Genomic DNA, 27,655 nt, shown 5'->3' with positions numbered 1-27,655 from the left:
AGTACAGACATGATAGGGGTTTGTAAAAATTAGGTGTGGTGTAGAAAAAAAAGATGCAGACCTCTACAATTTGGGGACCTCCAATGAATTATTATATGGAACTCACTGCCACAAGGTGTGGCAACAGGCACTAGCTTCAATAGCTTTAAAAGGGAAGTAGACAAATTCACAACAAATTGGTAAGTCAGTGGCGTTGTTCAGAGGCAATGTATTCCCAAAATTCTGGCTGTTGTGGGGGCAACAGTAGGAAAGGACTGTTGCCTTCCATACCAGTTTGTGGACTTCCCAAAGGGGCATCTGGTTTGCCACTTTGAGAAGCAAAATGCTGGACTAGGCAGACCTTTGGTGTCTCTTTTCACGTTCTTTGTTCAGCCTTTCTTAGTAAAGATCTCTCTGCTTTTGAGCAGAAATGGTTGCTTGGGTTTGCCTGGCACAGCTGATTCCCACCCAACAACCCCGAACACGGGGTCCCTTCTGTTACAGGAATTCTAAGGTCTTAAATATAGAATAAATGTTGATAATTGCACAAAGTAAACGCACATACATAAGTATATAAACTACATGTCTAAAATAGTGCAGGAGAGCAACCCAAAAGCCATCTTAGCTCTCCTAAAGACTCTCAATATTTCCTCTGCCTCCTTAATTCCCCCTTGCCTGAGAACAGGTAGGCAGACAGCAATCCTGGAGGAATTCCTCTCCTATATCTATGAACCCCCTTTGTATATTAATTGTCATTGTTTGCCCAGATGCTCTGCATTGAGGGACGTCTGACGGGCATCCTTACTAAATGCTAATGTTTTGTGTAAACAGTGTCTGGAACTATGTAAAACCTGCTAAACCCTTATGGATCTCACACCTTGGGCTGCCTGAGCCACAGCAACCCCACCTTATGTGTGATGTAATTTCTGACTGTTGGTAGAGGGGACTGTCCTTCTCTGCCCAAAAATGCAAACCCTTCAAAAGAGATGTTTCTTCTTGGTTCGGGGTCTCTCTCGCCTCCTTGCCAGGAGGGGAGGGAACGTTGTTGCAACAGAAAAATAAAGATCTGCCTTGCCTTCACTGGATCCAGGGGCATAGGTGGGGGTGGTCTGTCCCGGGTGTCATCCCTGAGGGGTGTGTGACAAAATCCGCCCCCCCCCCGGCAGATCGCCGTCGTGCCGAACAGCCCCCTGGGCAAATCGCCCTGCCCCTGGGTGCATGGCTTGTGCGCCACTCCGGGTGCCCGAGCGGCTAGCCCCGGCGCTGACCAGATCCTGCCTCCATCCATTCACCTCTGACCGATCATGGACTTAGGGGCCTCAGTCCTTTGGGGAGTTGGGCAGCAAAAGCCAACCACCCCTATTTTTTCTATGTCACTTCCAACTCTACAAGTCTACGATGATTCTATGTCATGAGCCGGCTAACACATCCCTCACCTTGAGGTGGGTGCAGTACTCTTCCAGGTCCTCAGCCTCCTGCCTGCGCCGCTCCAGGTTTTCGCACAGCACTGTGCACTCACTCTGCACACAGAGCAGAAGGGGAACGGCTGAGAAGGCGGAGAGGGTGTTCTCGACGTGCAAGAGGCGGCCTCGTCCCTGCAAAGAAGCAGCCCCCACCTCTCTCCCTTTCCAGCAGCTTTGTGGCCAAATAATAATAATAATTTATTTATACCCCACCCATCTGGCTGGGTTTCCCCAGCCACTCTGGGCGGCTTCCAATCGAGTGTTAAAAACAATACAGCCTTAAATATTAAAAACTTCCCTAAATCACTCCAGCACAGTGTTTCTCAAGCGGTGGCAGGCCTCAGTGCCACCACACACCCAATCGCCTCCTTGCTCGCCCACCCTGCCCGCTGGCCATGTTGCTTGGACCAACGCTAGATTTGCTGCTTGCTAAAATAAACTCCTTGCATGCCAATTGAAGAGGTTCGGGGGACTGAGAAGTTACGACAGAGGTGGATTTCAGGGCACAAGCAAGAGGTGTGGGGAGAGTACCAAATGTTGGCGTTGCTGAAATTTAAAAGCCCCACATCTGCCACTGTGGGGCGGAGGAGAGATGAAAATGGGAGGGTCTTGCTCTTCTGAGGGGAAAGGACCAGAGGAAATGTTAAAGGAAATCAGAAAGGCAGAGAGAAGTTTTATATTTTTCGGTAATAGCAACAGCTGGGGAAATAAAAGAGTAGAATAAAAGGAGAAAGAAGTGAAACTTAAAAGGGGCAGGGAGGAGGAATGAACCTTTGGTTTGCAAAGGTGCAAATCAAATGTGAAAGGGAAGGGGGAGCAGAAATAACAATAGATGAGTAAAATTACTTGGGTGAGGCATGGTGGTGGGGAGGGAAAATATAAAATGAATTGCCTGCCCTACATAGAGCCTCTGGGTCAACAAATTCTGCCTAAAATGGGGAGGCTAAGACATGTTACTTCTAGAGCCAAGGCCTGTACTTTGTTTGAGGAAAGCTGAACTGTGGAGCTCCTTGCCACAAGGAAATTGCTTGGGGGCGGGAGGGGGGGGGACATTTCCGAAGAATTACATATTTTTTTGCTCTATAAGACGCACCAGACCATAAGACACACCTAGTTTTTGAAGGAAGAAAACAAGAAAAAAAATATCCTGAATCTCAGCCAGAACAACAAGAGGGATCGCTGCGCAGCGAAAGCAGCAATCCCTCTTGCTGTTCTGACTTCTGGGATAGCTGCACAGCCTGCATTCGCCCCATAAGACGCACACACATTTCCCCTTACTTTTTAGGAGGGAAAAAAGTGAGTCTTATAGAGCAAAAAATATGATAGGTATCAATAGAAAATGATGTCAGTGGTTGCCAGCTGCTTATTCCATATGTCATCCTTAACTGCTACCATTTTGTGACTGGTTCTGCCCCTGCACTTCAGTTTTGTGCCTCAGTTATTTTTTAGCTCTCTCAAGTGGGCTGCAAGGGAAGACATTTTGATAAACCCCTGTTCCATCTTCCCTTTATATAGAAGCTCTACTGGTGACAGAAGAGCTTGCTATTTTTTTGTGTATTCTTTCAGGCTAAACAATACAGAACTACCATGTGTCCCCCACCCCCATATGAAACAGGCAAACACAAGACACATAAATTCATAAAACAGTTGAAATTCAATCATGTTCTTATCAAAACCCCCAAATTAGAATCCACACCTTTTCCCAATTTTTTTTTCACCACTTATTCCTGTGACAGAATTCTTAAGCATACAGAACCCCCAAGTTTGGATGTCAGGGAAGCAATTTTGATTTTTAGAAGGCATCTTAAGGCCTATGATACTTGAAGAATGCTGGGCATCACAACCCCCCTTCAACACACATACATGCCTGGTTCACACATAAAGTTAAGCTGCTGTTAATGTTAACCATAGTTCAAAAACCATAGTTAAATCTGAAGTGACTGACAGCCATTCAGTTAAACCTTGGTTTATTACATCTTTTCCCTATTAATGGAGACAAAAGCCAAGTCTTCACACGCAGCTCTGTAATTTTGGGGCACTGACAACCCCTTAACCATAGCTAAGGAGAATATCTGAGTTTATGCACAATGCTAAACTATGGTTAATATGAATTAAAGTTTGTAAACAAGTCCTGGTTAACAAGATACCTTTAACCATGGTTAATAAACTGGGGTGGGTTCACACACAACACTAAGCCATGGTTGATAAACCGCTTTACAAACCATGGACTAGTATAACGTGCAAATCAGGCTGCTATCACAAGGGGGTGGGGCATCATTACCAAGTCAACGGCTTAGAAATGCCTCTGATGTGAAAAGGATGAAGGTACTGAGGTAGATATATATATGCCTAGCTCACTGGTTCTTAAACTGTAGTCCTGGTGTATCTTTAGCCAACAAAAACAGTAAAGGGAAAGGCTGAAGAGCCAAAGTACATTAAGGCCGAAGGGGCAAGTCACTTTAAACATAAAAATGAAAAACAGCTTGACTCTTCAGCAGTACAAGCAACTGCAGTGTAAAGTTCACTGGAAACACCAGTGGCGGGCTGTTCTCCTTGGGTGGGCATAGAGTAACAGAGGTGACAACTTGCGCCCAATATTGAGGGGGCTGGGTTGTGCGTGTTATGTCATGCATGATATGACATTTTGGGAGGAGCCAGGGGACAGAGCCGAACGCAGTGATGATGATGATGATGATGATAATTTATTATTTGTACCCTGCCCATCTGGCTGGGTTTCCTCAGCCACTCTGGGCGGCTTCCAACAAAGATTAAAAATACATTAAATTATAATTATAAACTGCTTTCCACAGTAGAAGGAGGAGCCAGCCAGCCACTGAAGCTGCACTCAGCTCTACACCTGGCCCCCTCTGCTCCCTGACAGTAGAGAACACCGAGAGGGGACCCCCCAAAAAATTATGGGGGGGATAAAAATGCTTGGCTCCCCGAACTGTGACCACATGTGTCAGGCACAGCAGTGGATAGTGAATTCAGAAGCCTTTTGGGCCCCCTCCCACAGGACAGAAGCTAACAAAATGCGGTCAGCACAGAAACTTGACACCCCATCATGGTCCTTCAGTCCCATCCTTACTACAAACAAACAAATCAGAGAGAGTGTCACAAAAACTCTCCAAAACTACTTCAAGGAGAATGATGTAGACAATATAACAACCCCGCTCCTGTGGGATGCAATGAAAGCGGTCACCAGAGGAGCTTGCATAAAAGAGAAGGCATTTCTTCATAAACAAACCTCCTCAAAAATTAGCAAAATAGAACAAGGAGCCTTTAAAAGAACCAAGTTAAAGAACCAGTGATCTAGCGGTCCATGGCTGCGTGAGATGAACAGGGCAAGCTTGGGGTGGTGTTAGCTGGTGTGGCCTGTGGCGGAACTGGCGTTGGGAGGGGGACAATCTCCAGACCTGCAGGTTCTGAACATGGCGGTTGACCTTGGACGTCCTCTCCTTGAGGCTGGTGATGGAGTCCTTGGCTCGCAATAGGCCGCTATTGCTCACTACCTGCTGGGGGAGAGCGTAAGAAGGGGGTGGGTCAGGTGAATAGTCCAGCTTAACTCCTGACCTCTCCACACTTCCTGGGCATTTATTTCAACTTGAGGACTTTACGAAGCCGGTGGGCGCCTGAAGGCAGATGCCACCACCAACCACAGGGAGGCTGAATGCTCCCAAGGTGGCAAGGGCACAATTCATGCACAGTGATGAATTTCCTGATGTCACAATTAAATGGGAGAAAGCGAGGGGCGGTTATTCAGGGTGAAGCCAGTGGAACGAGGAGACTGGGGCAGTTCAAAAGGTTTGCAACCCCAGGTGACAGAAGCAAGAGACCCCAGGAAACGGCCCTTGCCAAAGAAGGAATCCAAGGGAGGGAGATCAGTTGCCAGAGGGAATACTATCCTCACAGAATTTGCTAAATAACACTCGGACATTTAATTATATATTAAAGGCAGGGCTTTTAAAAACATGCTTAAGGGTAACCGTTGCAGAATTGGGGGGAGGGTGGCAGGGCTCTTGCTCAGAGTAAGGTAATTCAGAATCACGCACACAAGCACAGCCCTACATCTAAGAGAATACGGCACAGCCTGAATTTGCAAGTTTGGATTGACCACACCCTTAACATAGAGCGCGAGCTGGACTCCAACTCCCATTAGCCCCAGCCAGCATGGCCTGAGGTCAGGGAGGATGGGAGTGGTAGGCCAGCGATAGCCACACCTCTGACCTTCCACTTGTCCATGTTCAACCCAGTCCCAAAGCCGTCGGACACAAGAAGCACACATTTCCAGACTAGTCAACTTTTTCCTAACCCCATGCCACGAACAACGGGACATACAGAAATTTGGAAGATGCAGTGTGGGGTGGGTTGTTTGTTTTTTTTGGAACAAATATTTTTTTAAAAAATTACAAAAAAACTACACCTGCTACATTTTTACCTGTTAGTGAAGGCACAAGAGAAGAGCGACAACAACCTTTTTTCAAATACGTGTCCTGATTAGATTTACAAGGAATATATGACATCCCAAATAACACCATTGCACATATATGAATTAGTAACCAGTGAAGTTATGATTAAACTACATTTTATCAGTTGATACTAGATACGCTGTGGGTTTACCCACAGAGCCTAGGGCTTGCCGATCAGAAGGTTGGCGGTTCGAACCCCCGCGATGGGGTGAGCTCCCGTTGCTTGGTCCCTGCTCCTGCCAACCTAGCAGTTCGAAAGCACGTCAAAGTGCAAGTAGATAAATAGGTACCGCTCCAGCCGGAAGGTAAACGGTGTTTCCATTTGATGCTCTGGTTCGCCAGAAGAGGCTTAGTCATGCTGGCCACATGACCCAGAAGCTTTATGCCGGCTCCCTCGGCCAGTAAAGCGAGATGAGCGCCGCAACCCCAGAGTCGGTCACGACTGGACCTAATGGGGTCCCTTTACCTTTACCTTTACCTTTACTAGGAAGTGAGGGAGACATGCCAGTCCAAGCCCTTCCTTAGTTCTATGGATATTCATGCACCATTAAGCCAGGCGTGGTTTTTACATTTTGCCTGAATTCAACCAATGTGTCTCAAGCTTTCCAAAAGTGGTTATTCTATGCATATGGGACATGTGTGTGAGTCTATTTTTTTAATACCAGAGGACTGCATGGGTAGAGAGAGGCTACCCGTCTCATCTCCTGCCTTCGCCTACCGAAGGATGTAGGATAAATTCAATTTAGTTCGCAGTTAAAGGCGAACTTCCCAAATTCGAACTTTCCGAAACAATATGCAAACTGAAACAGCCGTCCTTTGAAATTAGCAGTTTTCTGAATTTTGCAATGCAGGTCTCCCCAAGCCAAGTTACATGGACAAAAAATGCATACACGTATTAGGGCAAAGTGAACATTAAAATTATTATTATTTATTAAATTTGTATACCGCCCTTCCTCCATAGATCTCAAGGTGGTTCACAACGCCTATACTGGTGAAAAATAGCATACAAAAATGCACCGTATTGGGGGAAATTGCTTTGCAAAAAAACAACATGTAAGATTAGGAGAAATTTGCACTAAAAATGCTCAAGAATTTTCACGAGGACTTTTATTATTATTGCAAACTGATGTGGAAATGTAAAGGTAAAGGTAAAGGTACCCCTGCCCGTACGGGCCAGTCTTGACAGACTCTGGGGTTGTGCGCCCATCTCACTTAAGAGGCCAGGGGCCAGCGCTGTCCGGAGACACTTCCGGGTCACGTGGCCAGCGTGACATCGCTGCTCTGGCCAGAGCCAGAGCCGCACACGGAAACGCCGTTTACCTTCCCGCTGGTAAGCGGTCCCTATTTATCTACTTGCACCTGGAGGTGCTTTCGAACTGCTAGGTTGGCAGGCGCTGGGACCGAGCAGCGGGAGCGCACCCCGCCGCAGGGATTCGAACCGCCGACCTTTCGATCGGCAAGCCCTAGGCGCTGAGGCTTTAACCCACAGCGCCACCTGCGTCCCACCGATGTGGAAATGTAGAGAACTCAAATTAAGGTGGAAAAATGGACAGATCTGTCCAGCCCTGCCTTTCCACACTGCCTTGCCTGAAAAGCACTTTGCTCCAAGTCCAGCTCTCTTACTTGAAATTAGCTAGGCAGAGAAGAAAACTGATTTTTTATATAAGTAAAAAAAAAAAACCACACAAAAACAATTGGCGCAATGCAATGAGGTAGTGGTAGAAGGACTCAGCTTCCTCAGCCCCCCACACTCATTTTTATGTAAGGGGTAAACCAGCTACCCTTCTGCACCTTATGTGTGAATGCTTCAGATGCATGCAGAAATATGTGTGGCTGCTCCGACACCTCTGATCTGGCCCAGAGACAAGAATCCCATCTTATCCTGGAGGTTCAGGGTCACCAATAGACTATTATTATTCTAAACCAAAGTTCCGAGTTGCTTAAGCTCACTACTAACCAAACGCCAGCCCTGACATAAAGGCACTGGAGTATTTCCCAAATAGCTGGAAGAAGATGCCTATGTTGACGCCTGGAGCTGAAATCTACAGCAGGCGTAGGCAAACTCTGGCCCTCCAGATGTTTGGGACTACAACTCCCATCATCCCTAGCTAACAGGACCAGTGGTCAGGGATGATGGGAACTATAGTTCCAAACATCTGGAGGGCCAGAGTTTGCCTTTGCCTGATCTACAGCTTCTGAGTTATGTGACCCACAACAGTCCACACCCACAGGAGGGGAAGCTCCACATTATGCACCCGGCTGCAGCCTCTGACCAAGGTGCATTACAGAAACAACACCACCCTGAAGTGACGTCAGCGAAGGGTTCTGCGTCCGCCTGATGTTTATTCAGAGTAGCTTCTGCTCAGGTTTAAAAACCTGGCCTTGCCTGGCAAGGGTGGCCCTGTGCCCTACTTTACAGAGGATGGTGTCCCCTGTTTGAAGGGCTGTGTGGTCCAAGTCTGGTTTAACAACAAAGAACATGGTGCTGATAATGTCAAGGTTGCAGGTTGGATCTTCTTATGGGACAGCCGCATATTCCTGCATCGCAGGGGGTTGGACTAGATGATCCTCAGGGTCCCTTCCAACTCTACAATTCTATGATTCTGTAAAGGGAGAGCAAGAGGGACCTCAAAGTTGCCCGTCAACAGCCTGTGCTTGTCTAGCAAGATCGAGCAGCAACACAATCTCCCCCACAGCTTTTCCCACTACGGTGAGATGCATTGCATCTAAATTATGCCACTTATTTGTAAACTCACATCTAATGCATGTAGATGACCTCGTACAATTTTTTATGCCTGTCTGTGGGGTGGGCCCCCTACACACCTTCCCTTTTAGGGTGATGCATAAACAGCCCACCCTATGCTTGGTTGTTGCAACTTGAAAATTTGGCCCAAATTTTCAGGCAGTACCAACCCCCGTGCATTTGCAGTGCTCTAGTAGTTCCCAGAGTGGGCCGCCCCACCTGCTATGGGGCAGTGAGATTACCAGGGAAAGGCAAGAGGGTGGCAGAGAGATGCAAACGACTATCAGACTTTGAAAAGCTGTCGATCAATTTCACTGAATGAATTAAACTAAACGGTTTTCACTGGGTTTTGAATAAGTGTGCAATTAAGTGTTTTGAATTTTATTCCTTAGCAGATTGTGCAAACCGTTATGCTTTTTATGGGGTGATGTATGGGGCACTAAGGGACGCGGGTGGCACTGTGGGTTAAACCACAGAGCCTAGGACTTGACGATCAGAAGATTGGCGGTTTGAATCCCCGCAACGGGGTGAGCTCCCGTTGCTCGTCCCCTGCTCCAGTCAACCTAGCAGTTCGAAAGCACCTCAAAGTGCATGTAGATAAATAGGTGGGAAGGTAAACGGTGTTTCCCTGCTCTGGATCGCCAGAAGCAACTTAGTCATGCTGGCCACATGTCCCGGAAGCTGTACACCAGCTCCCTCGGCCAGTAAAGCGATATGAGCGCCGCAACCCCAGAGTCAGTCACGACTGGACCTAATGGTCAGGGGTCCCTTTACCTTTACCTTTATGGGGCACTGGGTATGAGTTCAGGGAACCAAAGGGCGACTTCCCCAAAATGGTTTGGGAACCACTTGCTCTGTGATTTGTATGGTTTGAGAGCAACTTACCCAGGCTGGGCTATGGATCTGAAATGTATGACCAGGCCTGGAAAGGGCGAGAGTCTCTGTTTGGGAAGAGTGTGGTTTACTTGGCTGCCCTCACAACGGAACAATGCGTCTTTAGAACCGCTCTCCTTACCTGTTGGCTGGAGGTGTCGTCTTCATCCTCGGACCACGCTGACTTGATGGAGAGCAAAGGATCCCTTCTTTCGCCACCTGCTCCTCCCGGAGGACCCCCGTCATCTGTGGATTCATTCTCAGTGGTGGTGGAGTCATCGCGCTCCCCGTCCGTTAGGTTCAGGAGTGAAACGTTGGTACAGGCGGAGGAACGCTTCAAGTTGAGGTTGGGGTTTTCATTGGTCACGGTGGGCTCAACCCTGAGGTGTGTGTGTGGGGAGAAAAAGGCAAACACATACATTAGCCAAGATGACACCCCATGGCGATCACTTTCAGATTTCAGTGAAGAAGAAGAGTTTGGATTTGATATCCCGCTTTATCACTACCCGAAAGAGTCTCAAAGCGGCTAACATTCTCCTTTCCCTTCCTCCCTCACAACAAACACTCTGTGAGGTGAGTGAGGCTGAGAGACTTCAGAGAAGTGTGACTGGCCCAAGGTCACCCAGCAGCTGCATGTGGAGGAGCGGAGACGCGAATCCGGTTCACCAGATTATGAGTCTACCGCTCTTAACCACTACACCACACTGGCTCTCAGAGAAGCACCTGTGTTCATCTGGTGCAGCAAAAAGGGACTCGCAGAACCTCAGAGGTTAACAGATTTATTGTGGCATCAGTTGTAAGGCGGGTCAGAGAGAAGGGGGTCACTTTCTAAGAGAAGGATGCTCTTGGCTCTTGGCCAGTCACAATTTGGTTTCCCAAGACTACAGTTTCCAAGTTCTAACCCCTTCTCTGAGCCAAATACCTAAGGAAAGCAGGCAGAAATCCTAGGTCTTGAGAGGAAGGCATCAGGTAGGTTAAAGGGGGTGGGCAGACACAAAACCAGGGTTCCTGAGTTCTCTGTGACAACAACTCTCTTGAGCACATCTTTGCCTGGCAGTTCAGTGCAGTTCAGCTAAAGATGTTCCTTTCTAAGAACCATACTTGCTTGAGGCATGGGCTGGCTAAGAGCAAAGAGGACAGAGGAACAGGCTTGAGGTGGCTCAGCGAGAACTGAGGTGGCTAGAGCAAGGTTTTCTGGGACTGGGAAATCTCCGATTCCATGGGAAGGGCTCAGGGGGGCACAGGGTACTGGAGCAGGGATGTCTGGGTCCCTGAGTTTTCAGAGAAGGGAAGATTTCTAGCATCTTATCTTTGTTGAAAGATCAGGAGTCAGACCACACTAATTCTGGTGTGGCACACTCATCCACCCAGCTTTCTAGAGCTGTAGGCAAAACCCCTTGCACAGGAATGTGGGAAAATGCCTTTAGGGCCTCTCTAGACTCTAGGTGGGTTCGGGTGGTCATTCTGCAACATGTCATCGATGCAATAATAAGCACATTAGTGGAGGATTTGTACCAGGCTATTCACACACCCTTCCGCTTTTATTAGTTCTGCGAAGCTTCTGAAGTTTTATTGCATTACTGGCGTCCGGAAGGGAACGCTTGTGCTATAGCACGACAACCCCACCGTGCTGATACTCTGCGGTATGAAAAATTACAGGTTTTCAGCAGGACGTTGCAGCACATGAACTGATTGGGAACGAAGCAGCATGGCCACCCCGAAACGTCTGCAGGCGCAAAGCGTGTTGAAAGGGGAACCGAACTGATACACTATCAGGAGCATGAAGTGTCATGAGTCTGCACAATAAAATGGATGTCTGGACGGAACCTTAAGGCTGCTTCCCCATCTAGCCCAGGACTGTCTACACCAGGGGTGGGGGAAGCTCTGGCCCTCTAAATAATGCTGAATTACAACTCCCATCACCCCTGGCCACCGGCCACGCTTGCTTGGGCAGCTGGGAGTTGTAGTTTGGCCACATCTTGTGTAGAGTCGCCAGTGGAGAAGGGTTTTCCCCACTAACAACCTACTTAGAGATGCGCTCCAACACTGATCTCCAGTCCCTCCCAACAGATTCCAGCATGTCCCGAGTAGTACATTGAACTCCACCTCCACCCCTTCCCTTCCCAGGGCTCCCACCCATGGAAAGAGACGGCTTTCTTCTTTTTGGGGAAGCCCTTCAGGCTGCTCGACTTCCCCAGCTGCTCCTTGCTGCCCTGAGCCCGACTCTCCGTCCCCGTCGATGTGTCTCCAGCTTCGTTGATTTCCTTGGACTGCCAGATGGTCTTCACCACAATGTTGGCCATTCCTGGGTTGGGTATGGATTATCTGGTTCAAGCGCGGATTTCCTTTCCTGTGCCACGACAGGGAACATCTACCGCCTCCAAGCCAACCGGCACTCCAGGGAGGGCGGGGGCCTCCCAGCTGCTCCCCATGACCTCACAACAGTTGCCGTGGTTGTCCATGATCACATGACCCCACCTTCCTATCTTTGCCCTGTGCCGCCAACGTTCTGTGATGTCAGTGCTGTCGCCATGGGAAAGAAGAACCTGGTGCTCTCGATTAGTTTTTCGGACTTCAGCTCCCATCAGCCCCAGCCCGCACAACCAATCATGAGGGGCGATGGGAGTGGTAGTCCAAAACATCTGGAGGACATTAAGGCCCTATCTGCACTATACATTTAAAGCAGTATCATACCACTTTAAATATGCATGGCTTCCCCCAAAGAATTCTGGGAGCTGTAGTTTGTTAAGGGTGCTGAGAGTTGTTAGGAGACCCACTGTTCCCCTCACAAAACTAAAATTCCCCAATTGCTTTAATAATCAATCTTTGCCGGGGGCTCTCCTAACAACTCTCAAAACTTTTAACAAGCTACAGTTCCCAATAACTGTTTCTCTGCTCTGGTTTGATCTCCCTCTTTTTCCCTCCTGAATTCTCAAGATCTCACTTTGTTTTTCAAATCTTAATTGTTTCCTTCAGGCTGTACAAATAAATCTCTGTCTTTATATATTTGGCAGATTTTTAATTTTTTTTGCTACCTCTTCGAAAGGTACAAGAGCAGAACAAAACTGCAGCTGCAGACAAGCCCTTCATTTGCTGATTTAGGATTTTTACTAAATTGCTTGGTGCCAGGATTCGTCTGCCTAACAGGCCGAACCAAAACACAGAGAAGAACCTACTTGCTGCTGCAATAGCAGTCATGTCATTGGCTGCCTCTGGAGACAAGCCTGAAGGATTTTTCCCCTGAAAGTTTATTACCTGTGAGGCAAGGAAGGAGACTTCACATTGCAGCTGTGCAAAACGTTATGTATGCACACTAGAGAAGACCAGCAAGACTCATAAGTGTCAGTGAGGCAGCTGTAGTAATTAAAAGCAGGATTAGCTGAAAGAATGGAGTCTAGGGCTGCGTGTACACTATGCATTTAAAGCATATTTCCCCTCCACAAAATACCCTGGGAACCGCAGTTTGTTAAGGGTACTGGGCTGAGGCTCTGTTTTTGGAGGGATGCGCTTTAAATGTGCAGTATTCACCCAGCCTAGTTCCCCCATCAGTCAGAACAGCAAGAAATGGAATCTGCGTGTTCAGAGTCTGATCACCAGATGATGGAGATGATGAACAACTTTGGCAACCATCTGTCTTGGCATTAAGGTTCAGTTGGCAGAGTTCCTCTGGTGACGCCGATAGCATCAGAATACATTTCTTTCGGCAGCTGAACGGGTGAATTCTGGATTGTCAAAACCAGTCACAGGTATTGTATTTATTTCTGAGATTTGTGCTCCATCTCCCTGTATCACATCTGCCTTCACTGCCACAGCTATTAAGCCTGTAGTAAGTAAATAGTGAATGACACAGTGCTTTGTGTCTCACACCCACACATGAGCTACATGTTGGAGGAGCCAGTTATTGTTATGCTCTTCCACGCCAACACAGAATCTGCTTTGCCAGGCACCAGAGTTTCTGACTCACTAATATCAGTTGCGAGCTGCAGATACTACTCTGATTCACATTGAATACTAAAACACAGATTAGCGTTACATGAGAGCCACTGCTCCTTCCCTGGTATGGTTATGATTGCCGTGTCATCATAACATAACAAACTTTAAAACCAAAATTTCAACCCATGGTTTAAAAAGCTGGCTTGCTTCAACAGTTAAGATTCCCCAGAGTTTAGGGCTTGGATGCAACATTAAACTATCAGTCACCTAAAAAACAAACTATGGAAACTTCTGATTTCCTCCTCAGCGCTACGCCAGAGATGGGAGCAGAGAAGCCAGAGGCTTGCTGCAGTGTGCCCTTGTAACACTAAACTATAGTTAAGCATTACTATATGTGCAAAATATCCCAGAGTCAGATTAGACAGACATCTGGTTTGACTCCACATGTGTTCTACTACAGTAGTACCTCAGTTTTCAAAAGTAATCCGTTCTGGAAGACCGTTCAAGTTCCGAAATGTTCAAAAACCCAAAACTCAATAAAAAAACCTCAATACGGAAGCCACATGCCATGTTCAACTTCCGAGGTGTGTTCAAAAACCAAAGCACTTACTTCTGAGTGTATGGCGTTCAAAAACCAAAATGTTCATCAGGTGAGACGTTTGAAAACTGAGGTATCACTGTACAGTCAAACCTCGGTTGTCGAACGTAATCCGTTCTGCCGGAGGCCCGTTCAGCTTCTAAAACGTTCTACAACCAAGGTGTGGCTTCTGATTGGCTGCAAGAGCTTCCTGCACTCAAGCAGAAGCTGCGTTGGACATTCAGCTTACAAAAAACGTTCAAAAAACGGAGCATTTACTTCTGGGTTTTCGGCATTTGGGAGTGGAAACTTTCAAAAACGGAGCCATTCGGGAGCCGAGGTTTGACTATTCTAGAGTGGCTGGAGTTGATGTGAGTTGCGGTCCAAAATAGCAGGAGTTCTAGCTGCTCAGTCCCATCCCTTTGACCAGTGAAGGCCACCTCATTATGGGGCACTGGCCCAAGCTCAGACTGCCCACACCTCTCTGCCTTCTTACTTCGGCCCCATTGACTGTGCCATGAAAACACTTTAAGCGAGGTTGGTTTTTAAACCACTCTGAGAACTGTAGCTCTGTGAAGTAAATAGGGGAGGGGCGTGTCCTCCTAACAAACTACAGTTCCCAGAATTTTGAGGGAAGCCATGTCTATTTAAAGTGGTATCATAGCGTGGTGATACAGTGTGAATGGCGCCTCACAAACAGACTTAAGGGTGGCACTGGCTTCCTCCTCCTTAGTCTCCGCGGTGCCACTGTAGAACTCAGCAATAAGCAGGATGGGAACAAAACTAGAATTAAGCAGGCTCTTCATGCCATTAGGTCTCCCAGCCTTCCACCCTACAGGCTCCAATGGACACCAATTGCAGGTGCCCTTGACTGTGAGGTCCTCAGTACCTATGAGGGGCAAGGAAAGGCGTCCTTCAGCCACCAGCTGAGCAAGTTTCAGATTGTTGTTGTTTAGTTGTTTAGTCGTGTCTGACTCTTCGTGACCCCATGGACCAGAGCATGCCAGGCACTCCTGTCTTCTACTGCCTCCCACAGTTTGGTCAAACTCATGTTTGTAGCTTCGAGAACACTGTCCAACCATCTCGTCCTCTGTCGTCCCCTTCTCCTTGTTCCCTCCATCTTTCCCCACATCAGGGTCTTTTCCAGGGAGTCTTCTCTTCTCATGAGGTGGCCAAAGTATTGGAGCCTCAGCTTCATGATCTGTCCTTCCAGTGAGCACTCAGGGCTGATTTCATTAAGAATGGAGAGGTTTGTTCTTCTTGCAGTCCATGGGACTCTCAAGAGTCTCCTCCAGCACCATAATTAAAAAGCATCAATTCTTCGGCGATCAGCCCTCTTTATGGTCCAGCTCTCACTTCCATACATCACTACGGGGGAAACCATAGCTTTAACTATACAGACCTTTGTCGGCAAGGTGATGTCTCTGCTTTTTAAGATGCTGTCTAGGTTTGTCATTGCTATTCTCCCAAGAAGCAGGCGTCTTTTAATTTTGTGGCTGCTGTCACCATGTGCAGTGATCATGGAGTCCAAGTCCATGTAGCCCATGTTTCAGATACTCAGCACTTACTCCCTGCCTCTGAGATCCTTAGTAGGAGTGACTTGCGTAGTGTGCAGGCATTGGCCAAAGGAGACCAATGACTAGAGAAGGAAATGCAGCCCTGATCCTAGACTCCAACCTCATTTTATGCTGAGAATCTTTTACTGCACTCAAGAGCCTTTTGGGTATAAAAAGTGGGGTACAGTGGTACCTCAAGTTAAGTACTTAATCCGTTCTGGAGGTCCATTCTTAACCTGAAACTGTTCTTAACCTGAAGCACCACTTTAGCTAATGGGGCCTCAGGCTGCTGCCGCGCCGCCAGAGCACGATTTCTGTTCTCATCCTGAAGCAAAGTTCTTAACCTGAGGTACTATTTCGGGGTTAGCGGAGTCTGTAACCTGAATTATATGTAACCTGAAGCGTATGTAACCCGAGGTACCACAGTATATAAAATAATATGGCATAGTTTTCTTTTCATTATGTGTGGAAGTAGCTGCTTAGCCCAGGCTATGACCTTTTGCAATTATACCTGTGCCTGCAACTGCTTTAGTGGGGGAATTGCCAGAAGTGTATCCCTGGAAGTAGGCGAGTTTGAAGAGGCAAAAGTTTGCACACTATTTTATGACACGTTACTTCTTTTTCATAAAGATTTACCTTACTATGACTTTTATTAAAAAATGGACTTTAAAGGGTCACCTACTTCTTTACAGAAGCAATACTCTCTAGCCTTAAAGCAAAAGAACGCGTCGAAACGTGGCGCGCAGGACTCGAACTCACCCCCCAAAAGGTGAAGGATTAGAACACACACCGCGTTCTACTCCTAGCGCCTATTGGCTCAAACGTGGTGACGACATTCGCACCGCCTCTCCGGAAATGCAGACCAGTCTCCAAGCCTCCGCCCCCCACCATTCCTTTTGCCGCCGTTCCCCTGTCAGCCCAGTCAGCCAATGCGACAAGGAGTTTGGCTTGAAGGACAAGGAGTTTCCCGTCCAATAAGAGCCTAGAAGAAGTGTTGACCGCCTGTCAGTTGGGCGGAGGTTTCCTTTCTTTTTCTTTTCCGAAAAAAAAATCCTCTAGCTTGCTGATTTCGCAAGAAGTACCAGAAATGGGGAGCTGGGAGGAGGGGTAGGGCGGAGCATCTGTTGAGCGACATGTATGAGAGGCCACCGGGAGAGAGAGACTATCTGAAGGGGCGGGAGGAAAGGAGCTGCAGGCGGGACTTGCCGTGACTCCCGCCCAATGGAAAATGCCGAGCAGTCCGGGACTTATTTGACATAAGGAGCCCACTGGATCCAATAGGGCGGGATTTAAACCTGCCGGGCAAATCGCGGGGGAGACTGGTTTGATTTCCACCAATAGGGGCAGGGATAAGGTTGAGGGGCGGCCCCGCGGCCCAATAGGACGGCGAAGCGTCCCTGCGACGGACGGAGCGAGCGGCCAATCGGGTCGGTCCGGGTCGGGTTCGTTTGCTTGCTTGCTTTGCTGGGCCAGGTTCGGGGCCGCGGAGCGGAGAGCGGAACGGGGGGGTAGCGTCGCCCGAGGGGGGTCCCGATCCGCCACCGCAACCATGCCGGCCGTTTCCAAGGGAGACGGGATGCGGGGCCTGGCCGTGTTCATCTCCGACATCCGAAACTGTGAGGGGACGCGGACCTTGGGGAAGACCGTACCGTGGGGTGTGGAGTGGGGCGGCGGGCGGCGGGAGGGAGGCATTGAAAGCGAGGGAGGGAGGGAGACGCTGTGGGGCGTCGGGGGGGGGCGGGCGTCGGACCGCGGGGAGGACTGGGGAGGGGCCGGGTCGGGCAGCGGCCAGGGGGGTGGGCGAGCCGGCGGAGGGGGCGGCCGTTGGCTGAGGGCGAAAGCAGGCAGGGACGGAGGGGGCTCCTCGCATGGGGTCGTGGCGAGTGTGGGCGTAGGGGGGGAAAGGGAGCGAGCGAGCCACTGCAGGGTGATGGGTTAAGAGTGGACACGCTTGGCATTTCGGGCATGCCCGCCAAGAGAGTGGGCCGCGTGGGGCACTGGGAGAAATGGGCATCGTTGTGGGTGGGTGGGGGGCTTGTGGGGCAGAGGTGCAGCTGGAGGGAGACAGAAGTGGCCTGAATGACTGGGGGATGCCGGGTTGACTGGAGGCTCCCCCCCCCCAACCAAGGGCTACGCAGGTGATGCTGCCAGTGGGATGTGCCGTTTTCAGCGCCAGGTGTTCCCCGACTCCAGGACTTAAGGCCTTGGAGAAAGGCGAAGGGGGGTGATGAGCAGGAAGTTGCAAGGCGGGGGGGGGTAAGGTGAGGCTTTGGGGGTAATGATAAGAGGAGAGAGGTTATAGGAGGACTGTGGAGAGGTTCCCTGCTTTGTCCAGGCGGGAGTTGGGGTTCCTCTCCTCTGCTAATGCAAGGGCATCCGAAGAGGTTGCAGGTGAATCAGGCGCCTTGCCAGAGCAGATTGGATGGACTGGCTCCAGAACTTCCCTTGGGCTGAGTTAGGTTTTGCATGAATAGCCTTTCTTTGGGGAGCGTTGTGTTGCGTGTAGGGTTGAAACGGATCTCCAGAAGTTGGCACCGTCAGGAATGTTGTTGCCAGCAAATGAGGAACAGCTATGTACATCCTGTGTTGTGTTTTTTTTTTTTTAAAAAAAAAGGATAGTGGGAGGAGGAGATTCTGTTTTGAAATGACAAAATAAATTGTGGCAGGGCTTCTGATTCTTGTTGGGTAGGACATCTTTTCCATGGGGTTTGTACCCCATGGCTGTTGGCTGGCGTCTAGAGGAGCAACAGTTAACAGGTCAAATGTGTGGCTCTGTTAGAGCATGGCTGTTGTGTACACATTTGTGGTTCATTACAAAACCCTAGCATTATTTGACACTCTCGAGCACATAAATTTCCAGTTTCTGGGCTTAGTAGCAGGTATTTAGCAAGTCGTTTTTCAAACTGCTTTTATGATCTTGGGAGAGATTATAGTGGCCACGGAAACAAGGGTGTTATATTTGAAACCGAGGAGATCCCAATCCAGCTTTCATCTGCTTATATGGGAATGCTCTGTGGCCAGAGGCTAGAATTATTTGATTTAGCCCACTTTCCCCACCTCCTTCTCTTGAATCCTAGTTTCCCCCTCCACCCTTCCTCTCCTTGGCAAAGAAACCCACAGACACAAGTGTTGTGCAACATCAATTTTGCAAGAACAATACAAGTAGCGGGCACCAGAACAATACTCTGTGGGCGACAGCTTGCAGGGTTAATGTCACATCGTCATTTTTTAGACAGCAGATCTCCTAAAACTTATTCCTCTGCCTTCTACTCCCACCACTGAGGTTTAGCAAAGAAGTCTGAGTGTAAGAGCACAACCCATCACCATAATAGAAAATATTATTAAAAAGTGAAATTGACCAGGCTGTGACAAAATGTAGTTATTTGACATGTTGGAACATTCTTGAGATAACTTCATCGCACTGAAAATTAATTGGGGAGAGGGGAGGAGAGAATCATCCTGTAATGCAGAGGTGGGAAAGCTTTGGCTATCTGGCTATCGCTGAACTACAACTCCCATCTTCCTTGGCCATTGGGTGTTCTTGCTGGGGCTGATGGTAGCTGCACTTTAGCAACTTCTGGAGGACCATGGTTTCCCCACCTTCGCTGTAGGAAATTCAGCATAGCTTAAAGACTGTCTGAATTGGCAAAGGGTAAGTGGAGACACAGGCCTCTTTCCCTGTGTCTTTGCATGGAGACAGAGGTTTTGTGTGTGTGTGATGTTCTAGATTTGAGGCTGCCTTTGAACACTGTAGCTGGCCCTTGCACCTCTGTAAATAAATATGGAAGTGACTATAGTTCAGTGGTTGAGCGTGTGCTTTGTGTGTAGAAGGTCCCAGGTTCAATTGCTAGACTCCTAGTTAAAAACAAATAAGGTAGCAGATGATGATGAGAGAGCCTTTATTGGCCTGAGATTCTACAGAGCTGCTGCCAATCAGAGTATATGATACAGGCTAGATGAACAGTCAGACCTGGTATAAGTAAGGCATCTTCTAGGTTTCTAAGGATCTAACCTGCAAGATCAGAGTTCGAATCTCGGCTTAAGCCTCAGTTTGGGCCTGTTACTGAGGTGGCTTTATGCAGATTTATGCAGACCCCCATGCCTACTGTATCACATTGACTATTTGGAGACACTAGTATTTTGTCAGTTCTTCTATGAATAAAAACCTGGAAGTGGGTGGTCCATTTCTGGAACTCCTGTTGACACACCTCCTCAGTGCTTATGTTGTAAAAATAGCCAAATTAAATGAGTGGTTCCTCCTGTGCCTTTAATAACTGTGTGCAAGAGGGCATTTTGTCAGGTGCAACATGTCCTGTAGGAATGAGAAAAGCAGCAGCTGCCAAAAATTCCCTGGCAAACAACTATTAAAGGTGCAGGAGGCCTGCCCTTTTTGGCAGCCAGGCATTCTAGTCTCAGGAAAGCCCACATCCCTGTTTGTGAAAAGCAAACCCTTATCCTCCATTTCCATCTGTAAAATGGGCAAAGACTGAAGGGGACTTTGACTGAAGGTCATATGAATGAGCGAACCAGGCCAAATCATTTGCAGTTGCAAGCCACAAACTGTTAACAGAGACATCAGTATTTAGAAAATGTCAGAGAGGTGTTTCCCCAAGGCCTTAGGATGAATATTTTGGGACGGGATGTTGTGTGCAAAATGTTTTGAGTCGCAGGTGTCTCTTATTGACATGACAGAAATGGTGTGTTGAGGGTTGGCAGAATTCTAGAGAAGTTTCTGAAAGGAGCAACAGTTCAGGCTTCCTGAGGCTCTCTCCAGCACCAGCGAAAGACGGAACAGGCAGCCAGGGAAGCACCAGGGAATGTGTGGGCAGCAGTGCTGCGTCTGAGCCGGAAAGGAGGCTACATCTCAGCGCCAGTTGATATGTTATGCTTTTGAAGATGTAGGAGTCCTTCCAGCAGTTGCATATGTGGGTGGATGTCGTGTGGGAAACATTAATGCAGAGGGTTTGGTGGCCGCAGACCTGTGAAATCTGGAATTCCATAATGGGCTGAGAGCTTGGCCTTGGGAGAAGCTAAGGAGATGTGGACGAGATCAGTGATGGGGGGTGGGAGCCTCATGGAAAAGTCTCTGGGCCTGTAAAGCAAGAGCAGGATGCAATAGTTAACACATTTCACAGGTCTGTCGCAAAGACATTCCTGCTTGTTACTGATTTCCTCATATTATACAGTCATGCAGGTATTAATAGTCCTGTGAGTCTTCTATTAGAGGCAATGGATCTTTGTGGAAAACCATGTTTGGGAAACCTGTGGCCTTCCCTGCATTGCTGGACTCCAGCTCCCTTCCCACCAGTCAGGAAAGGTGGGAGTTCTGGTCCAGGTCCATCAACATCTGGAAAGCCACCCTAGAGGGGGGTCATGGGCCCTTATGTTTCAGGTTCTTCCTTTCTTTTTGCACCTCTTAAGCATTGTGATGTTGGACCATTTACTTGGCACTGCTCACACCCTCCTGACAGGGTGTTACTGGGACAAAAGGAGAGAGCAATCCAGACTGTTTAACTGCATGGCACTGTCTATTTTTATACATATATATTTTTAAAAAAGACTCCTGGCAATGAAATTGGACTAAGGAACTTAAGTTGTTTTTCCTGCTTCATTCACAACAAATGCAAGGAGTTGTGTGTTTACCTGTTTGTGTCAGGTAAAAGAGGCAGCGAGCATCTAGTTTGGATTTGTCCCCTGTTTAAGTTAAAACATGTGGTGGAGATATAAGAGAACACACTTTCTAGAGAGCATCAACCTGCACTGTAGTTTAAATAAGAATTGCCACCCAACCAACCACCCTTCAGGGTAGCTCCTCTGGCTTTCTGTTTTGTTTGGTTAAGAAGCCCATATGTCTTTCGCCCTTCCATTTAATGGTTTCTCCTCGGCGGCTGCCAAGACCATATAACACCAGTCTTGAAAGACCTACACTGGCTCCCAGTACGTTTCCGAACACAATTCAAAGTGTTGGTGCTGACCTTTAAAGCCCTAAACGGCCTCCACCTCCATCGTTCTGCCCGGACACTGAGGTCCAGTGCCGAGGGCCTTCTGGCGGTTCCCTCACTGAGAGAAGCCAAGTTACAGGGAACCAGGCAGAGGGCCTTCTCGGTAGTGGCGCCCGTCCTGTAGAACGCCCTCCCACCAGATGTCAAAGAGAAAAATAACTACCAAATTTTTTTTAGAAGACATCTAAAGGCAGCCCTGTTTAGGGAAGCTATTAATGTTTAATAGGTTATTGTATTTTAGTGTTTTGTTGGAAGCCGCCCAGAGTGACTGAGGGGACCCAGCCAGATGGGCTGGGTATAAATAATAAATTATTATTATTATTATTATTATTATTATTATTATTGAGCTTATCATGTTTCAGTCCTGAGCAAGGAAGGACCAGCAGAGACTATACCGTTATGGTGAATGGGGCACTCCCCAACCAACCTCTATCTGCCTTCTATCAGTCCACGTGTGGCATCAGCTGGCAGCTTCCTCCTCAGTTTCAGTAGTGCAGAACTCAGCAGGGAAGAGGATGGGATTGCAAAGCTATACATGAGTTGGCTCTGCCCATCATTGGCCCTGACTCCACCCTCTGCTGGTTTCCCTGCTTTCCAATCCCAGTGGGTGACCTTCTATTGCCATTGGGCACCTGCCTCCTTCCCCAAAAGGGGTCAGTCACTGTGTCCCATATATAAAAAGCAGCCCCACACCAGAACAAATTGTATATGCAAGGGATCCATGTGTACTTGCCCCCTCCCCCTGTTTATGGGTTGTTTTGTGCTTCACCTGGCAAATCCTTCTTAGGTCCTAGGTCCTGTCACTAAAAGTGGCTGTTGTGGAAATAAGAGATGGGGTTCCCTTTTCTGAGGGTTGACTGGTTCACACAGCTACCTCCAAAGCGGTACAAGTTGACTTTTGTGGGTGACCTCTGTGGGCTTCCCCCCTCCCTGTAAGGGCCCACAGATGTGGAAGGTCCATGGCTGAATCGTCCAATTCCCCTCCCTTCATTTAAAAGCAGACCCCAAAATTGGATCAGAGCAGTGGGCGGGTATTAATCCTTTCTTCCTATACCACTTCCCGAATCTGGGTGTTTTCTATCAGGGCAAAGAGCAGTAGCTTTATTCAGTGTTTTTGTGTTAGATTTTGGTTGGGTAAATAGCTGACTGGGGTTAAACCCCACCTTTTCCCTAGGGCTACTTCTCTGATCAAAATCAAGAGTTCCCTGGTGGCTTCTAAGGTGTCATTTATGGGGGGGGGGAGTTGGGAGCTCTGATCACAGATCTTGTGGTCTGCATCTCATGTACTTTGGCCCTTAAATGATGGCAAAGCAGCAAAATGGCTATGACTCTTTCCTTTTGGTGTGTTGCTGGATGATGTTTTGTTCATGAACGTTTCCATTTGCTGGTATTTTTTCCAAGCTCTTTCTCTCTCCCCCAATATTATTTCTTTGTTCCCTTTACGTACTGGTAGGTATTTAGTAGTACCAAGCACATATCCAGGTGAGTTGAGTGGGCGTTGTATAGAGAAGGCTGGCTTGTCCCTTGTTTGAATGCCTTTGTCTTTGATTCCAGGTAAGAGCAAAGAGGCTGAAATCAAACGAATCAACAAAGAGTTGGCCAATATCCGGTCCAAATTCAAGGGTAAGTCCTTCCTTGGCTATCTTTCTCTCCTCTCTCCCCCTTCCCCCTTCTTCCAATCGTCAGGATATGCTATTTCACACCATAGATCCCGACAGCAGCTTCATGAGTCAGCCTGACTTACTCACGGTTTCTCATTTTTTCCTCTCTCTCTCTCTCTCTCTCTCTCTCTCTCTTTCTTCCTCCACGACTGTGCTTATCTGTAGTCATTGCCCAGGTTGGTTCAGCTCTCGCCGTCCATCTTTTCCTAATACCCTGTCAGCAATGCTCTGCAGAAAGGTGTTTTATGTAGTCCGTCCACAGGCAACAGATGAGGGATGACCCTGTGCTCAGGGTCAAAATGCTAAACAGCTGGACTGTCCCAGCTGGACTGCCTCCACAAGCTGGACTGTTTCCAGCTGGGACATTGAAATGAACTTGAAAAGGTCTGATTCCCAGGCCCTCTGCTCTGACTGGTAGCCCTCCTTTCTCTTCCTCGAGAATCCGGGAGTTGCTTGTGCCAGCACCGTGCACAGTCCTGTTTTAAACCAGTCTCGTCCAATGTGGCCCAGGAATTCATTTCTCCTGACAACCTTTTGCTTCTGATCCACTGAACTCCCTCCCCGCCCAAACCTGGATCCAGATATTGATCTTTGCATATTTGAAGCTTCTGGAACATGCTGGGGTGGGTGGGTGTTGCAGGGCTATTTGTGCTGCTGGAGAAGGGCGATTTTCTCTGCTTCCGCTGCAAAACAAAAGAGGGGAGGCTTGGAACAGAAACCCAAACTGTGTTCCTGGTTGGATTAGCAGAATTTAACAAGCTCAGTTCCTCAACAGTCTTTGTGGTCAGGGCATTAAACAAGGAGGGCGGGGTAGGGCAGTCAAAAGTGCACAGTTGTGCAATTTGTGACAAGTTTCTTTTAAAGGAGGAACATGTTTGAGTTAGAAGCACGACAAACCAGCAGTCCCTTCAGGTACAATCCACTTATCCACCCATCCCTGGGAACACAAGAATGACACAAGACAACCAACCCCAATTATTTCACTTTGTGTCATGTGGCAGATAGCAGTGACTACCACAAATGCATACACAGCTTAGATCCTCTTTATCCTACCAGACTCCCACTAGGCTACTTCCAGAGAACCTTCTGGTTTCCAGAACCCCATCCCAGAAAATCCAGCAGTTTTGGTTCCTTCCTTACACTGGCCGTCTCTACCAAACCTCCTCCTTGAAGCACAGCGTGATCTAGCTGTCTGGGAATCTTTCTGGATGTTAACTGCATGCTGCAGTTTCAAAACTGCCTGCAGAATCCTTTGAACCTGAGTGTTCGTTTCAATTTGAAGGGGAAAGTTTCTAGCTCTCATTATTTGGCAGCGTGTTGTCTTTTGGCAGAAATGGTTACCTGGGTAGAGTTCCTTTGCTCAGTGTTGCTTTGGATCCCTCTCGCTCCCCGTCCCCGCGTGTTACAAAACAGTTACGTCTTCCTCGGTTCTGATCAAGAATAGCTCAGATGGTGGGGAGAAGAATGAATGGCACAACCACAATGCGACAGCAGTTTGACCTTCTATTCTATGAAAAGCTCCTTTGCAATTTCAAATTGAAGACTTTTATAATATATTGTCGTAATTTCCTGCATTAGTGTTGCAGGAGAGGAATGGATCTTCCGTGAGCTCCATTGCATCACAAATGTGTTTTACGATACTCCCGGGCACAGTATTTTTCCCCATCTCGCATGTATGTACGCATGCACGCAAACACACTAAGTCATGCCTGCATACATTGGAGGCAAGTCTTTCAAAGTGCCTGCTTTTTGTGCAGAAGGTCCCACCTTCAATCTTCAGCATCTCCAGATGGGGCTGGGAGACAGCGTTAACCTGAAATGCTGGAGAGCTGCTGCCAGTCAAAGTAGACAGTAGTGAGACAGATGGACCAATGACCTGACTCTGAGTAATAATAATAATAATAATAATAATAATAATAATAAAATTTTATTTATACCCTGCCCTCCCCAGCCAGAGCTAGGCTCAGGGCGGCTAATACCAGTAAAATTACAGTAAAATCATAATAGGGGGAAAAAAACCCCAACTTAAAATACAGGTTAAAATGCATTTTAAAATGCAGCCTCATTTTAAAAGTAGCCCATAGATCAAAACCATAAGGGGAGGGAAACATAAGGGTCAGACTGAGTGCAAACCAAAGGCCAGGCGGAACAGCTCTTGTCTTGCAGGCCCTGTGGAAAGATGTCAAGCCCCTCAGGGCCCGAGTCTCTTGTGGCAGAGCATTCCACCAAGTTGGGGCCAGTACTGAAAAGACCCTGGCCCTAGTTGCGACCAATCTAACCACCTTGCGACCTGGGACCTCCAAAATGTTGTCATTTGTGGACCTTGAGGTCCTCTGCGGGGCATACCAGGAGCTTCCTAAGCAATTCCTTCTTTGTTGAAAAGGGACTGGAGAAAAAGAGAGTCCTCTTCTTCTCTGCAGTGCTGGTTAGAGTAGCCTGGAAAGGGATACAGTCTTCCTTCCCTTACCTGAAAAGGGATGTTTAGTATAGCACTTGCCAGAGACCAAAGTGGAATTCAGAGATTTTGTGGACAGAACTTCTGGCACTTTTGAGCCCACTTGCACCAGTGGGAAGAATCTGCTGAGATGGAACAGAATCCAAGCCTGAGAAACTCTATCCTTGAGATGGGAAGGGGATCAAGTTTGTAGTCATTTACTTATTTAACAAAACCCATATGCCATTTTATTATTGCTTTTTAAAATTGGTTTTTATTAAATATTGTATTACAAAACAAACAGGAAACAGAGATTCCACTTTTGAGTCATAGTGTCTTTTTCACAGTTCGTTTACATTCGGTATGAGACACAATTGTCATAGACTTTGTGCGGTTTTGGGGAGGGGGAAATACTGCTAGTGTTAAAAAAACCAACCAACCTCTAAGCGGTTTGCAAAAATACAAAATAAAACATTCAAATTGTTTATTAAAAAACCAGTTAAAACCATTATTTTAAGCAAAAATTTTAAAAAATATTAAAGTCAGCAGTAGCTAAAAAAAGAGATGAAAGACATGCAACGTCTACATAGAATCGTATAATTGTGGAGTTGGAAGGGACCCCAAGGGTCATCTAGTCCAACCCCCTGCAGCGCAGGAATCTCAGCTAAAGCATCCATGACAGATGGCACTGAAAAAGAATACAGTGGAACCTTGTCTTACATCTGCCTCTTCTCGCGGACATTCCAGGTTGCGACTGCGGCAAACCCGGAAGTAAACATCGGGTTTGCTGCAATTCACACATGCGTGGAAGCAGCTTCTGCCATCTATGTGTGCGCACAAGTGGCTGCCGCCTCTATGCATGCGCAGAAGTGCGCTGCCGCCAAATGCGCATGCGCACAACAGCGCCTCTACTAGCATCCGGTTTCGCCCAGTGGATGGGCCTCTGGAACGGATTATGATTGTAAGTAGAGGTTGTACTGTACAGTGAAGGCAGGAGATCCAAAGTGTAGGTGCTGCCACACTAAAAATATAGATTACTTACAAGTGTGGAATGGGCATTATTTGGCCTCTGTAACAGTGCATATATGGGGTAAGGGGATCCCATAGGTAAACTTGCTATGCCCATTAAGCAGGTCAGGCATCTCTGTTAGGCAGAGTGAGGTGGCCACCTCAGGCAGCATTTTTGGGTGCTATGGAAGAGCAGCGAATGGCTGACAATTTTAATTTATTAGTATTGTACTTTTAGCTGGAGAAAGGGACTTGTGGGATTGGCTGCGTCAACTAAAATAACACGGCTGGCCTCGAGTAATCTGTACCTTCCGGGCATTCGCTTCTGCACCTCAGGCAGCAAAATGGTCTGTTCTGGCCCAGAGTGAAATTGCAGGGACCATGTAAAATGACCAGTGGTCATCCAGATGTTGCTGGGACCCCCCCCCCCATCATGCCTGACTATTTCCCATCCTGGCTAGGGCTGATGGGAGTTTGAGTCCAACAGCACATCAACACCCCTGTTGAGATGATGATTTCTCTGATCTCCTGACGCGAATCTCCTACTTTTATTGTTGTTTTAATTGTCATGCTCTTTTAATGGGTTTGCTTATCAATTATGAATGTCGTAATGTGGCTGTTTTCCTATGTGTTTCAATTAGTGGCAGCTGTATTTTTATTATTGGTTTTGTTCATGTTATTTTGAGAATAGGCTTTCATTTCTTTGTGGACCTCCTTGGTATTTGAAAGGTATCACAGAAATTCTTTTAATAACAATAACAATTGGGGGGGGGAGCGTGTTTCACAGGTTTCCCTTCTCTGAAATTCTCTGCGACAGTTAGAGGAAATTTTCTGAGAACGCCTGCCTCCTTCTCAAGCCCACCCTGGGCAGCTCAAAATAGGAAAGCATTCCGAAGGTTTGATGGTACTAGGTTGGAAAGCTTTTGCCCCTGCTTCCCTCCCTTCCCACGCTCCTGG

At 47.7% G+C, this 27,655-nt stretch overlaps 2 protein-coding genes across 13 annotated transcripts in view; one reads left to right on the top strand and one right to left on the bottom strand.

Annotated features, from left to right (window-relative positions):
- Positions 1-11,986, bottom strand: part of TSKS (testis specific serine kinase substrate) — a 28,590-nt gene extending 16,604 nt beyond the window's left edge. For 2 of the 9 annotated variants that reach the window (XM_079949616.1, XM_079949609.1), the window contains exons 1-4: positions 11,634-11,986; positions 9,670-9,907; positions 4,859-4,957; positions 1,416-1,499 (exon numbers count right to left, since the gene is read on the bottom strand). In XM_079949616.1, the coding sequence (XP_079805742.1) occupies positions 1,416-1,499; positions 4,859-4,957; positions 9,670-9,907; positions 11,634-11,830 (618 nt within the window). In that variant the 5' untranslated portion in view covers positions 11,831-11,986. The remainder of the gene's footprint in view (positions 1-1,415; positions 1,500-4,858; positions 4,958-9,669; positions 9,908-11,633) is intronic. The other 7 variants (XM_079949610.1, XM_079949612.1, XM_079949611.1 and 4 more) reach the window with 7 other exon arrangements.
- A 5,024-nt stretch (positions 11,987-17,010) lies between these two features.
- The window catches only part of AP2A1 (adaptor related protein complex 2 subunit alpha 1), a 37,488-nt gene continuing 26,843 nt past the window's right edge, over positions 17,011-27,655 (top strand). For 2 of the 4 annotated variants that reach the window (XM_079949376.1, XM_079949374.1), the window contains exons 1-2: positions 17,011-17,209; positions 23,150-23,218. In XM_079949376.1, the coding sequence (XP_079805502.1) occupies positions 17,143-17,209; positions 23,150-23,218 (136 nt within the window). In that variant the 5' untranslated portion in view covers positions 17,011-17,142. The remainder of the gene's footprint in view (positions 17,210-23,149; positions 23,219-27,655) is intronic. The other 2 variants (XM_079949377.1, XM_079949375.1) reach the window with 1 other exon arrangement.

This window comes from Podarcis cretensis, assembly GCF_951804945.1.
Source record: "Podarcis cretensis genome assembly, chromosome: 13".
In the NCBI taxonomy this organism is placed as follows: Eukaryota; Metazoa; Chordata; class Lepidosauria; order Squamata; family Lacertidae; genus Podarcis; species Podarcis cretensis.
This window is presented reverse-complemented; position numbering and strand designations above follow the sequence as displayed.